The sequence below is a fragment of the Aedes albopictus genome, chromosome 2 (genome assembly GCF_035046485.1).
Source record: "Aedes albopictus strain Foshan chromosome 2, AalbF5, whole genome shotgun sequence".
Lineage (NCBI taxonomy): Eukaryota > Metazoa > Arthropoda > Insecta > Diptera > Culicidae > Aedes > Aedes albopictus.
In genome coordinates this window covers 226,391,812-226,407,271 of record NC_085137.1, presented here as the reverse complement: position 1 = coordinate 226,407,271, position 15,460 = coordinate 226,391,812, and the positions used below count along the sequence as shown (strand labels likewise).

Below are 15,460 nucleotides of genomic sequence, written 5' to 3'. Positions count from 1 at the left end.
CATTAAATGTTTCAATCATTTTTTTTGTTTGATGTTTTCACGTGCATTTTGTTTTTGTTGTGATTTTTAATGCTCGGTGTGTAGTGTAGTTTTCGGTTCGGAATTAATCGAAAATGAACGAATATTTATGGGAATTTGCTCAGAAATTGCCCAGTGATAATCCGTTTCAAGTCGTATTGAAATCTGCCTTATCGTAAGTAGCATTATTGATATCTTTTGATAGTAAAATTTCATTGCTGATAAAAATGGTCCAGCTCCAGCATCATTGCGCACAGAAAGCATAAACAATTTCACAGTGACCGAGGTGCTCATAAATGCTGGATAAAATTATCGACCCGAAGAACGCGTTTGGTGCCACATCTATTGATGATGAGCTTTCCATGTTCCCCACAAATCTTTGTGGCTCTACGTTACTACCGGAGCTCGGCCTGCCTCTTTTCAACTAAAACTCGTCCGTGAAGGCACTATACTGCCGTGTGCAGGGATTCTCATAGAACATGGGACATCTATGCTGCACACTGCAGTATATTTGATGCAGTTAACACAGACAAACAGACGTAGCCACTTCAAAGATTTTTCGATCCAAAACCGTCACGGAAACATTCGCCAAATGCCAAAAATACTGAACCATGAACTAGGTGTATACTGGCAGGTTATCGTTTTTAATAAAATTACAAATTACAAAAATTGCTAGGTGACGGAGTAAGCAAACGTGAAACTTGAACATAACTTGAATGCCATCCGTTTGCTTAAGCCTGGAACACAAAGCGACCGTTCCGTCAAGGTTTGCGTTTTTTTTTTACAGTTTTCTCATGGGAAATATGTCAAATGGGGGAACCAACATATTTTGGACACAACAACGTGCCGATATTTTTTGGATACTTGCGGCAAAAACAAATGGAAATGTCCAAAATATATTGGCGTAACGCTGTGTCTAAAATACGTTGGTTCCCCTAACTGTCACTCAGGAGGAATTTTGAAGAAATTCCTGGAGGTGATCTTGTCGGTACAGGGAATGACCAGAGCAGAGATTCCGACCGCAGGGAACTTTCGAACGCGTAGGAAATACGGAAATCGGTTTACTCTTAACGAAACGTGTTTTATTCTCGGCGTATACAAAAGGGTTATGACAAATCGAAAAACAATGCAAAGTATTACAAAGGTAGGTATGACATTTTACTCTCTACACTTGTGTTCAGTGTGCTAGCGCCTGTGACGTAACACCAACACTCCTCCTCGCTTAACGCTGAACAGAGCGTATCCTTATTCCGTTGCGAGTCCGAGGCTCACCGCGAACTGGTGGATCTTAGTAGGCCCCAGAGGTTTTGTGAAAATGTCGGCAACCATCCTTTCAGTTGGACAGTACCGCAGTTGAATGTCTCCTCTCGCACACAGATCCTTGGCGTGATGCAGTTTTGTATCTATGTGCTTGCTCCGCTTGTTCTGCCGCTCCAACGAAACAAAATCTATGCAGCTGCGGTTGTCTTCCTGTATCGTCGTGGGCTCCTGCTGCTCCTCGCCGAGCTCGTTCAACAGCCTGCGCAACCAAACAGCTTCCGACGCCGCTTCGGAGAGCGCTATATATTCTGCCTCCATCGTCGATGTTGCCACGCAATTCTGTTTTCGGCTCGCCCAACTTACCGTTGCTCGCCCGACTTGGAACAGAAATCCGCTAGTTGACTTCCTGTCCCGCGAATCGCCCGCCCAGTCTGCGTCGCAGAATCCGTTGAGCGTCAATCCGTCTTCCTGTCCGCCATCCAGTCGTAGTTCGTAATCTTCAGTTCCAATCAGATAACGCACAATCCGCTTAAGTTCAACCCAGTCGTGTTGTGTTGGACAGGTACTCTTCCGGCTTAGTATGGAAACTGCCGCCGAAATATCCGGTCTGGTATTGGTTGATACATAGAGGAGCGCGCCTACCAGACTGTGGTATTCCTCATTGTCGGGTAGCGCCTCACTGTCCTGCTTTCAGTAGCCGACGTCCAAAGGGTACTTTGAAGGCTTCGCTCGATCAAGTCCAAAACGGCAAGCAATCTCCCGAATGAACGCTCGCTGACTGAGGCAGAATACGCCGCGGTCATCCTTCCTGACCTTGATGCCTAGGAAATGACTTACCTCGCCAAGAGACGTGATTTCAATCTTCTTCCGCAAAGCTGTTTCCAGCCGTGTTATTTCCCGATCGTCCTTGGTGGCCACGATCATGTCGTCCACGTGCATGAGCACGTAAATCCAGTCACCGCTCTTCAGTTGCTTTGCGTAGAGGCAAACGTCCGATTCCGACTGCCGGAAGCCGAGCTCCAGCATAATCTCCTTCACGGTGCTGTTCCAAACCCGGGCTGCCTGTTTAAGCCCGTAGAGGCTCCGCTTCAGTCTACAAACAAGCTTCTCTTTGCCCGGCACCGAGAATCCAGGTGGCTGCCGCATGAATATTTCCTCCTGGAGGACCCCGTTCAGGTAGGCGTTCTTAACATCAATGTGCCGCACATGGTACTTCCGGTGGCCCGCCACCGTTAGAAGCACTCTCAGGGTTGACTGCATAGCGACTGGCGCAAATACTTCCCCATAATCTACGCCAGAACGTTGTCCGAATCCTTGGGCAACCAACCTTGCTTTAAACCGCACGGTCTTCCCAAGTGAGTCCTTTTTCTCCTTGAATACCCACCTTGACCCGATGACTTGTCGTCCGGCAGGCAACGGTACCAGGGACCAGGTACCTCTGGACAGAAGTGACTGGTATTCTTCGTCCATGGCTTTGATCCACTCCGACTTTCGTGCACTATTGACCGCTTCCTTGTAGTTCTTGGGTTCACTCTCAGTCAATCGTGCCACGCCAACAACGTAATCCTCCATACGCTTCGGTATCGCACCAGCATTCGATCGTCGCGACCTTCGTGGTTGTTCTACGTTTGTATTTGCTTCATCCGGATCGAAAAACTCCTCATCGGTTGTGTCCGCGTCATCGAAACCACGAAACGATGGTTCATCCCGCAAACTTGCATCATCGCCGCTTCCGGTTCCGGGTGGTTCCGGCTCGTCGTCCACCTGTTGCCGCAGAGCGTCCAGCTCCACCTCCGGTGGCAATGCCTCCACCTCCGATCTTGATTCCACGACCTGTTCCGGAAGTCGCTCCTCCTGAAGCTGCGAACCCAACTCCAGAAACTTTGCGTCCCTGCTTACGGTAATCTGGTTCGTCTGCTTGTTCAGAAACCGATATGCTTTTGATCCGCAATCATAGCCAACGAAAATGAGCTTCTTGGCCTTGCTGTCCATTTTACTTCGCTTCGCGTCCGGAACATGGACGAAAGCTTCACACCCGAAAACCTTCAGGTGCCCGATGTCCGGTTTCTGGCCACTCCAGAGCTCGAATGGAGTTTTGTGCACTGTGCGGCTCGGCAATCGATTCTGGATATATGCAGCTGCTGCCACAGCCTCTCCCCAATACTGTTTCTCTAGACCAGCATCGAGAAGCATGCACATCGCCATCTCCTGCAAATAACGGTTCCGCCGTTCGGCGACACCATTCTGTTCCGGCGAGTATCCCGCTGTCAGCTGCATTTCGATCCCCTCGTCCGAGTAGAACTGCTTCAACTCCTTATTGACGAATTCGCCGCCCCGGTCGGAACGAATAATCCGTGGCTTCCGACCGAACTTGTTTTCCACCATCCTAACGTAGCTCTTGATGCAATCCTTCGCCTGAGACTTGTCTCTCAGTAGGTACAGGACAAGGTACCTGGAGTAATCGTCGATAAGCGTCAAAAAATACTTCCGCCCTCCGGCCGTCGCGTTGCTCATTGGACCACACAAATCCGTGTGTATCAGGTCCAACGGCTGTGTGCTCTTCCGCACCGACTGCTGCGGGAACGGCAAACGCGCCATTTTCCCCTCCAGGCAGGACTCGCACTGGACTCGTGCACCGCAATCGACCAGCTTCATGCCCAGCACTAGTTCCTCCTTCCTGATCCTGTCGAACACCGAATGATGCCGATGCCCGAACCGGCGATGCCACGTATGCTGGCAATTGATGGAATGGTTCCTGGATTTTGCCACCGCCACGCACTCCGACTGCTTCAACTCGTACAAGTCTCCGCTTCGCCCCCCCAGGGCAATAACTTTGCTCGTCTGGTCAATCACCTCGACGCTGTCTCGCTTGAACAAAACACTGTAGCCGTTGTCCGTTATTTTGCTGACAGACAGCAAACCACTGTCCAAATCAGGCACGTAGAGGACCTTCCCGAGCTCTATCTTGATCGGTTTTCCGGCTCCGGTGACACCTCTGACACTTCCGCTGCCGAGACCCCCAGACGGCGCACTTTTTCCGTTGGCCATTGACACCTGCACGTTGGACGACTTCACCAGCTCATCGAAAAACTTTTCGTCGCCGGTCATGTGGCACGACGCGCCACTGTCCACCGTCCAAACACTTTTTCTTTTTGCCAAACTAGTGGATTCACTTTTTTCTTCTACCAAAAACACCGCCGCCGATTCATCCTTGTCCGTCGCCTGTTTTGCCTTCGCCTTCGCCGGGTATTTCTTACCAGCCGGTTTGCTCCCAGATGGTTCGCAATCGTCAGCATTCACCTGAGCCTGCCACTTCCTGCAGTCACGTTTGAAGTGGCCAGGTTTCTTACAGAAAAAGCAGACTTTTTCGGTGCTCGCTTTCTGTGTCTTCAGCACCTGTTCCTTCGACGACGACTTACCGCACCGCTCCAGCCTCTTGTGATACTCATCCATCAGCTTCGATCGAACCAACTCCATGGTGATATCATCGTCCGGCCGAGCCTCCAAAGCCGATGCCAGAAAATGGTACGACTCTGGCATGCTGCGCAGTACCATGGCGATTTTCAGCTTTTCCTCCAAATCCAGGCCAGCATTTTCGAGCTTGTCGAACAGAGTGTCCATCTCCAGTAGATGCCGCTCCACATCACCGGATTCGCCGAGCTTTGAGTCGCAAAGTCGGATCAACAATGACAGCTGGGATGTTATTGTTGATTTTTCGTGATACGCTTTAAGCGCATCCCATACCGCTCTCGCCGTCGTGCAGTCTTTGATAAGAGGGTACTGGCTCTGCTCGATACATAGCCCGATCGTAGCTCTGGCCTTTTTGTCCGCCTTCCGCCAAGCATCCGTCTCCGGTTCCGGCTTTACTTCGTCCACCGTGTGCCAAAGTTCCTCCCTGGTGAGGAACATTTCCATTTGGAACTTCCATGTTCCGTAGTTGCTGTTCCCGAGCTTGACTATGGAAAACTTTCCAAGATCCGCCATCCCGCTCACATCCAGCAACTTTCCGGGGGTGACAAGTCCACACCTCACCGCCTTTGCACCAGCCAGCGACGACACACAACAACCGCACGAAATCCGCGACTTTTACCGCCGAACCGAAACGATTCCGCAATTCCCGAAACTGGGCCAATAACCTGTCGGTACAGGGAATGACCAGAGCAGAGATTCCGACCGCAGGGAACTTTCGAACGCGTAGGAAATACGGAAATCGGTTTACTCTTAACGAAACGTGTTTTATTCTCGGCGTATACAAAAGGGTTATGACAAATCGAAAAACAATGCAAAGTATTACGAAGGTAGGTATGACATTTTACTCTCTACACTTGTGTTCAGTGTGCTAGCGCCTGTGACGTAACACCAACAGATCTAGGATTCCTGCAGCAACTGTTGCTGGAATACCTGATACAATCACAGGCTAAGATTCGTCCAAAGTCCTACTGTTGTTCCTTCAAGGATTCTACGATTCTTGCAGTACTCCCGAGAGCAATAACTGGAGAAATTGCTGCTGAAAATGCTTGAGAAATCCCAGCAAGGATGAGATTCCTCCAGAAACTCTTCTTAAAACACTTCAAGGGATTTCTCCATGGATTCCTCCAAAAAATCCTTTTGAAGTTTCTTCAGAGATTTTTCCAATGATTTATCTAGGGATTATTACAGAAATTTCTGCAAGGATTCATCCAAAAATTCTTGTGGCATCATCAATAGAAATTCTTGTTGGAATCAGGGATGGGAACACTCACTTGCAAATAGTTACACTCACTAGTTATTTTCTTAGCTCAGAAGCGTGCAATCAAGAAACGATGTTACCTACAGTAGGCATGGACGACTTTTGCCTTGTGGTGTTGTCTAAAAGTTTTCCGTACAGAGTTGTGTTCGCACACGCATACCAAAGTCGTAACAGAGCTGTGAAAGCGACTCTCCACGAGGTGAGTGTAAATTACAGCCTGGGATTCCTCCAAAAATTCCTGTAGTATTTTATTCATGATTCCTCCAAAAATTTAGTATTCCTACAGGGAATCCTCTTGAGATTGTTTTAGGAACTATTGCTTTAATTTTTCCTTGATTGATATTGGGATTCTGGGTTCGCTATGTAAAACCTGGAGGGAATCCTCCATAAATTCCTGTAGAACCCTCAAGAGCAATAATTATTCCTCCTGCTGAAAATGCTTGATGAATCTCTGCAAGAATTCCCGAAAAAAAATCTAGTAGGAATTCTGAAAAAAAAAACCTAGCACGCAGACATGCGAACACTCACTTGTAGAGAGTTACATTCACTTGCTGTTTTCTCAGTTCAAAAGCGTGCTATCAAGAAACGATGTATGGAAGACTTTTGCCTTGTAGTTTTATCTAAAAGTTTGCCGAATAGAGTGTGGGTCGCAAACGCATTCCAAAGTCGTGATTGCGCTATGAACGCGACTCTCCACGAGGTGAGTGTAATTTACATTCACCTCGTGGATAGTTGTCTTTACAGCTCCCTTACGGCTTCGGTATGCGTGTGCGACCCATACTCTATTTGGCAAACTTTAAGACAAAACCACAAGGTAAAAGTCGTCCAAACATCGTTCCTTGATAGCACGCTTCTTAGTTGAGAAAACGGCAAGTGAATGAGTGAGTGTTCCCATCCTTGCTAGCAGGAAAAGTTCTTGGAGTAGTCACGGGAGGAAATATTAAAGAAATTTCAGAAGGAATTCTTAAAACTTTCTAAGAGAAACCCTAGGAGGAACTACGGACGAAATCCTGCCCGAAATCGCTGAAGGAATTCCTTAGTTAAGCAATAAAAGCACTTGGATGAATTTAGCCATTTGGTGGAATTTGTGGGGTAGAACCTTGAGCATTTTTACCCAACATATTTGAGGATATTTTTATATAGTTTTTGAAAAGTATATAAATTTAATAGAAATTTGGGCTAGTTTTCGAATTACAAACTTTTAAAATGTCCTTGGAAAAACCTGGAAAATTCAGGGAATTTTATTTTGTCTTATTAGTTGATTAGTGGATAGTTCTCATGAAAAATAATGGAAAGGATTCCAGCAAGAATTTCTAGAGGTAATCCCAGAAGAATTTTTGGACAAATTCCAGGGGAAATCCTGGAATTTCTCTGGAGGAACCACATTACATTCCTGGATGGCATTCTTGGGGAAATTGTGGAGGAATCATTTGAAAAATCATCATAGAAATCACGGAAGCAACTTCTGCAGAATCACCAGTGGGTATTTCTCGTATTTCTAGAGAATTTTTTGAAGGAATTCCACGGAGAAATAGAAAAGTGGGGAAAATGATTGGAAAAATCCTCTTGAAAAATCCTCGAGATGCCTGATGGGATTTCTCTGGAAATTTTTACTACTTCAAAGGTTTCTCCAAGAATTCCTATAGGAATTTCTCTTGAAATATCAGCAGAAATGCTAGGTAGGTCCTTTAGATATTCCTGTAAGATTTTTTCAAGAATTCGAGCTGGAATTTCTCAAACAATTTCAGTTGAGATTTCCTCAGTAATTGCTCTTAGGAGTCCTTCAAGTATTTCTGGATGATTCCCAGCAGTTATAGCCGAAGGAATCCCAGAAGTCTTCCTGGAGGATTCCGCCAGAAACTCCTGAATGAATACCAACAGCATTCCTGGAGCAATCCTATTATTATTATTATTATTATTTCTTTATTATAGAGATTTTCAGCCCTAGGCTGGGTAATCTCTGGAGAAATCCTAGCAGGAATCCTTGAAGAAATCTCAAGTGGATTTCCAGCAGGAATTACTGGGCAGTCTTAAGAAAAAAAAAATCTGGAGGAAATCTTGTATAAAATCTTGAAAGAATCACAGCAGGATTTTTTGTAGGAATCTCAGCTGTAATTGCATGAGGAGACATACCATCAACATTTTCTGCAGAAATCCTAGTTTGAAAGTTTGAAGTCTGGTTTTTTACGCGGGGGATACGTACAGCGTAAACAAAACTCAGTTTAAAATTCAAAAAACCGCGTAAAAAAGTCTCACCATTTCTGGACGAATCATGCAAAAATAAGACGTAAAAAAGACCTGACTTTAGTGTTATCAGTTTTATACATTTTGAATCTGTCCTCAAATGCTTATCATTTGACAGATACGCGTATTTGGACTACCACGTGTAGTCTTCCTCAGTATCAGTTATCAAGCGGAAGTTGAAATATGTACGCTCATTTGTCAAAGAAGGCGGAATTGAAAGGTACACAAACGAATTTCACTCATTCGAAGAGGATATTCTACTTAGAGGGTTCGAAAAGTCGATACAAGAAGAAACTCTAGGTCTTCAAAATTCCTTTTGTGGTTTCTCCAAGGCCTGCACTAGAAAATCTTTATGGTATTTCTTAAAATGTAGGCTCTGTTCTACTTGGAGCGTTATTCCATTAAAAATTTAAAAAAAAAAACAGAAGGAGGTGCATTTCATCCCAATAAGGCCTGAAGTACACAGGGTCAAATAGACAAGGAAATAACTCAAGAAACAACATCAGTTTTGTTTGACACTAATGAAGATTCGATCGAGTCAAACAAGATGTTTGAGCATTGGTTTCTTTTTGGATAAATATTTGACTCTGTGTAATAACAGCTAAAGCAACTTTGTAGAACACACGAAAGTTCCTTAAAATCCCTAGAAAAAGTTATAACGTAAATTTCATTTAGGGGGTTATTTACAAAAAATACACATAACTCTTTAAATTGAGTAAATAAGATAATCGTTTGTTCTACAAACTTTCCAACAATACATTTCTCTTCAACTTTGTAGCAGACATCAAAACTCTTATTCTAATATATTATATTCTTATTATTATCATCAATCTTCATTGATAAAAAAATATTTGTTATTGCACAAGCCTAACCAGTCCGATGCGAGTTAAAATCTCGAATGGCTATACATAGGGGCTGTCCATAAACCACGTGGTCTTTAGGGGGGGGGGGGGGGGGTTCGGCCGATGACCATTTTGTATGGACGAATAAAAAAATTTGTATGGACTAATGACCACGGGGGGGGGGGGGGGTTTGAGAAGTTTCAAAAAAAATGACCACGTGGTTTATGGACACGACAATAATTGTGAGTTTAAGTCCCGCAAAGATTTTGTATGCACTATTTCATCATAACCTTTTATAAAAACACTTAATTCCTGCCAAGTAACAAATTTTGAGTACTACTTATTTTTGAGTACACCCGATTCCTTTTTTGCACGGGTCTGGTTTTCGCTATAACTCAGTCAATTTTTAATCGATTTTCATGAAATTGTGTACACATGTACTATCAGTGTACAAAATGTCATGAGAATTGGTTAAAAAATGACTCAGTTATAGCAAAAACCAGACCCGTGTAAAAAAATAATCGGGTGTACTCTTGCTGACTCTTTCAGGCCGCCGTGCAGCCTTTTCTTTCTCGTGTTTGTTTAGGATGGGGAATATGAAAAAGCAAATGCTGGTACAACCGTGAATACTTCTACGCCTAGACTAGAAATAGCTGACTTACTCACAAGCCAAATAAAAACTGAAAGTTAATAAAAAAATGCGTTTCAGAGTTGCAGCATCCAGTGAGGCCGACTTGGGGAAAACTAACAATAAATGGATGTGTCGCAAGTGCAAAACGTTGTGGATGCACGGTTACTTTCAAGTGGACGAGGTGGCCAGTACTAATCGCTACGACAAACTTATCAAAAAGTACCAGAACAAACCTTCCCGAACGAGAAAGCAACAATCATATTTGGATTACCTTCTAGGTCGGAAGCACGTGATAGCGGTAGGTATTTTCTTTTTTTTCTGAGTCCCATCTGATTCGAAACCAGTACTTCAACCGTTACAGAAATACACATGCAAGTTGTGCTCTTATAAAACACGCTTTATCACCGATAAACGCAACGCTAAACCCGTTCAGAAATCTCTTACCTTGAACAAGGAACATTTTAGTCCCTCCACCGCTGTCACCAACAGTAAGCGGAAAAAGCGCAAACGAGATCCAACAGCAAAGCTTAGCATCCCTTTGACGACCAAAGGTAACCACAAAAATGCTAAGCAGACTTCGTTTAGCTCGAAGGAACCCAGTAAGTTGAATGCCTTGGCCAATATGTTGAAGAAAAAGTCCGAAGGGATGTCATCGGCTGAACCGTTGACGGTCCAGGATCGGCTGAAACTGTTACTCAAGTAGTGTAACTGTAATATTGTTTTTATTTGGCAAAACAAGTATAATGTCACATATGTACTTTTTATTGAGAAAGATCAGCGGATAGTAAGTAGGAATACTAAGGAAAAATCACCGACTTCGATGAAACATCATCGAACTTTGATAAGTTTTGTCGAAATTCTAACACCAAAGTAAGTCACCTTTGCTAAGTGTGAGAAGGTAATCAATAGCACAATGTAAAAATGTTGAGTGATGGAAACAATATATATTTAAAAGTGAATTTAGGCTAACTTGAGTATCTTAGGTTTCTTTACATAAACTGATGACCGAATTCATTACTTTTACGCCTGCAACAAAATGTTGATTCCGAGTTGTTCCTGACGCATCTTCCTCTTCAATTCAGTGGGATTTGTTCTTTGACAATCTAAAAAGGTAAATATTATTAGTACGTGACATGGATTCAGTATTGGATAATTTAATATTTGCAGCTGATAAAATCTCTAAATGTACCAGACATTTATAGTGAAGGTCACTTGTCGACTTACTTGTCGGATTTTTTTGCTCCGTGTCCAGTGATGCAGTGTATGTTAGTGTAATGAGTGTTTGAAAACGCAATGCAGTAAGCAAAATATAATGTTGTACCTTTTTTCGAAAGCATTTTAAGCAGCTCTGCATATACCTTGTTGATTTATTTCTAGATGCCTTGAACCCTAGATACACTTGAACCCAACAAACTCAAGTCTAGAGATTAGGTAGCCCTTGAATATAAATAAAATTTCTAAATTCTTACATCCGGTAACTTTGCTGAATAAATAATAAAATAAAGTTTATGCCATCATTATCATAATTTTTTTTTTCATACACTCAGCGAAGTATACTAACGAAATTACCTTATGAATTTTAGCCATAATTGTATAGTGTCCCAGGTAGAGGTGAATGGCAAACCAACAACAAAAGAATAACAAATTTTGTTGTCATAACTTATTTTGTCATTCATGAGTTCTTCATAAAGAGCTTGAAATAACATGTCAATAGCATAAAATGATATCATATCAAAATATGCCATTCGCTTGTCATTTATCAAATTTGGAAGAATAACTGCTGAATGTCTTATTTTGCTATCATAACAAATTTTGCCATTGGTGAGATATTGTTTACCTCTTACGAGTTTCATGAAACATCGCAGTTTTGGTACTTATTAAGAACAACATAATGACAAAATTTGAATTTTGGTTATTCTAATGATAACTTTTGTTATTTTTGTGTTGACAGGCGAATAACTAATTTTGATATTGTTCTGTTTTCAATAACTCAATAATGGTATATTTTGCAGTTCTCAACCTTGATTTTTTTTGTTCTTGGTTTGCCATTGTAATGTCAAAATTTGACATTCTTTAGTTATTTCATAGAACAATGTCAGTTATTATTTTTGCCCTTCTGTCACTTATTTCAAACAAACCAATGGCAAATTTTACCATTCAGTAATTCTTTTTGAATGGTAAAACTTGCAATTGTTTTGTAATTCTTTTCTGCCCGGGGTGGGCGTCACAAGAATACTTCATGAAAATTGATCGTAGGTACCTACTTGTTATGACTAAATTGAAAAGGCAGGCTTACGAAAAAAAAACAAAAAAGTATCGTAAAATGATGCAGGCTGGAATCGATCCATGAGGGATCACTGACCTCGTGTTCAACCCACACGATATCATTACGGCCTATGGCCTACTACCCGCACTGGCTCAGGGTTGTCCTCTGCCACTATCAGTTTAAAATCGAAGATTATGATATAGACGAAACTGCGAACCAAGTGCACTCTGTAAAGGTCTGAAGTACACAGGGTCAAATGTTTGACATGGAAAGAACTCAAGAAACAATTTCTGTTTGACACTAATGAAAATTTAATCAAGTCAAACAAGATGTTTGAGCATTGGTTTCTTTTTAAACAAATATTTGATCCTGTGTACTGACAGCTTGACATCGTCACTTTTTTACCATCAGTACTGAACTGACTGGGATTGGTGTGCGGATGGATGTCACTCTGATAACTTACTTTCAGTCCTGGGCACCCAAGGTGGTGCAGAGGGCCGAATGGAAAGATTTCCATCCTGGGCGAATGCCAGCCATCGCCTTGACCTGTGGCCAGGCCAAATTTCTGTCGACGTGCTTGATTTCGTTGTTGAGGCTGCGCCGCCATGAGCTGGGTCCCAGTCTAACGCTTGTTTGCAGATTTGGTTTCCGCCCCTGCGTAGAGTGTGGCCGACCCACCTCCACTTTCGCTCCCGAATTTCTGTCGCTATCGGCTTTTGATGACAACGATGATGGTGCTCCACGTTGGAGATTCAACTGTGAGGCCACCATGCACGAATTATATACCGCAGGCATCTATTGATGAAGACCTACAGCCGTTGAGTGTTCTCCACTGATACACACCAGGTTTCACTAGCGTATAGCAGCACAAATTTCACGTTCGAGTTGAAAACTCGGATTATGGTGCGTCGACTAATTTGGTTGTTTTTCCATAGATTTCTTAAACTCGCAAAAGCAGCCCTCGCCTTCTTGATCCGTGCACCTATATCGATCTTGGTGCCGCCATCGGCCGCCGTTTGGCTATAGACTGTTTTAGAAATTATAAATACACTTTGTTTATTAAATTAAATGAACTGTTCTAACGATTTTTACCAACTTCTATCAGAGTATAGCATATTGTTCTCCATATTTTTATATTTCCTTTCAATTGTCTTGATATTTTAAAGAACAGTCGAGTTCTCTAACAAATTACTTATTTTTTCAAATTTGCTTTTGCACAAATGTGTTTTTTGATGATTTCAACATTATTTATCACTAAATACCAAAACATATCTAAATTTTCATCACATTCACTGTCTCAACAAGTTGTCTAAGGAATGCCTTGATCAAAATTTGGGAAAAATCGATAAAGGCATATCCACAACATTTTTTCGGAGACAAAGTTTCTTATTTTTTAAGGTTTTTTACGGAACATAAGAACTAGCAAACTGTCTTAGCTTTCCTGAACGCATTTAATCTAAACAAACTTATCTTTTCAGCTCATTCGATCCTTCAGATGGCAAAGCTTGTCATACCATAAAAACGAATGCAGTAAGTAGTAATTCGTTTGCAATAGTTGTTGCTACGGGTGTTGTTGAGAAATTTGAAACAAAAAAAAAATTGTATTGAGAAGGCCCGTAATGGTGGTTCTTGATCAAATATTCCAGTTAAAATTACTCATAACAATCGAGAAATATCATTTATTATCGATACAGCAATTTTTATTGTATTTGGAAATTAAATATTTGATCTGCGAGATTTTTTTTTCTTTTCTACTATGCTACATTTTTTAAACACTTTGTGCAAGTTCAAATTTTAATCATCTAGTTTACAGAGCCTTATTTTTTTAAATTTTACCAGAATAATCAACAAAATTAATGTTATTTGCTTCGTTAGCATGTTTACTATAAGAACTAAAAAAAACTTTTTTGGATATTGCGACATTTGCACCCATTTAGACTCGGCCGAAATTCATTATCATCACAGTCGAATTTCGCACACGACTTCGCAGCGGCTGGCATGCACAAGTTCGGTTGAGTTCATGACAGTGGCAGGGCTGTTACAGGTGGCGCAGATTTTGCGTTTTTCGCGGTTTTTGCGTTTCGCGCGTTTTTGCTCATTTTGGCGCGGATTTTGCGGAAATGGTTTTCAAATGCATTTACATTGAATATTTAGACATGGAGCTCAACACACAATAAGAAAAAATAATGAACGTTTTCAAATTAGAGCTATGGGATTTAGTGATTGAGTAAAAATAGTAAATTCTACCTTGGAGTGCTAGATTAGTTACACTTTCCTACGCTCAACTTGTTAAAACTGAGAAGATCCTCTTCTGAATTTTATGGTCAAACTGTTGAAGCCATCTCGAGATCATTTTTTGAGTAAAATTTTGGGTAAAGTTTAAATTTTGAATGGAACTTAGAGGTTCGAAAAACACTGAGTCATGGCAAGACCTCAGAAAAACAGCTGTAGTTTCTTGGTGATTCTGCATGCTTTTTTGTGGGATTTGCAAAACGAAGTATTTCGCAAATTTTAGAAAATCATTCGGTTGAATTGTGTAGTCTAATTTAATAGAATCTCGTAAAGAAAATCATTGGTTTTGTAGACTGTGTGTGTCGTAAAAAAATCGATCTGATTGTTTTTCTGATACAGTATGTCGTGAAATTTCTGTAATTCTTGAAAAAGATACAGATACTTGAAACGTCTTGAAGATTTCTATGATTGCATTCTTAGAAAATTCAACGAAAAAAAAAACAAAATTCTTAAAAAAAAATATCCTAAAGATACGTAAACTTTTGTTGCCATGGTAAAATTTCTCTTTAATTCCAATCGAAGCGCTCGTTGAGAGGGGAGCTGCAGGTTCAGTTATTAAGGGGTTTCTAGGTAGAATTTTTATAGATTTTTTTTTGCGGAATACTTGAAGAATTCGTTAAAGCTTTCGGAATCATAAGACTGAGGACATTCTGAATGCTGAAAATTTCACTGATTTCCAAGGATGTGGTGTAGCCCAAAACTCTTATCATAATTTTCTTATAAATTAATACTTATCTTCATATCTTTAGCTGATTGTTTAGAGCATTTGCCAGACTTTTTTTTTATGAAATGCCTTTTTTATAAATACCTCTCTTAGCAATGACATTTATTGGTATTTTTTAATCAAAAAATTGCACTAGGATTACTCCATTTGCATCTTTACAAAATAAGATTCTGTAGAAAGTAATCCATGAATTTTTGAAAATATACTGAAATATTTTTTTGCAGTTCTCTCGAACAAAAGACTGTACTTACTACAAATTTTATTTTAGGATTTCTAACATAATGTTGGTTAGAAATCATTTTGAAATATCCGCAAAAAATGCTGTTTAGGAACTGCTTCAGGGGACAGAAAATTCCATTTTCGTAAAATAGTAAACGCCATGATTGATAAGCAATCAACTATTGATCCAACACTTTTTATTCCAAATAAAAAAAAACTAGCCTGTTTGCAACAT

At 41.3% G+C, this 15,460-nt stretch overlaps 2 protein-coding genes across 18 annotated transcripts in view; one reads left to right on the top strand and one right to left on the bottom strand.

Annotated features, from left to right (window-relative positions):
- Positions 1-42: 42 nt before the first annotated feature.
- LOC109401371 (uncharacterized) lies at positions 43-10,427 on the top strand. Its single transcript, XM_029855767.2, has 3 exons — positions 43-193; positions 9,803-10,022; positions 10,086-10,427. Exons 1-3 carry the CDS (start codon positions 114-116, stop codon positions 10,425-10,427), a joined length of 642 nt encoding a protein of 213 aa, XP_029711627.2. The 5' UTR covers positions 43-113.
- LOC109432889 (E3 ubiquitin-protein ligase lubel) overlaps positions 10,428-15,460 on the bottom strand; it is an 88,685-nt gene continuing 83,652 nt past the window's right edge. For all 17 annotated transcript variants that reach the window (XM_062851218.1, XM_029855909.2, XM_062851217.1 and 14 more), the window contains one exon: positions 10,428-10,827. In XM_062851218.1, the coding sequence (XP_062707202.1) occupies positions 10,798-10,827 (30 nt within the window). In that variant the 3' untranslated portion in view covers positions 10,428-10,797. The remainder of the gene's footprint in view (positions 10,828-15,460) is intronic.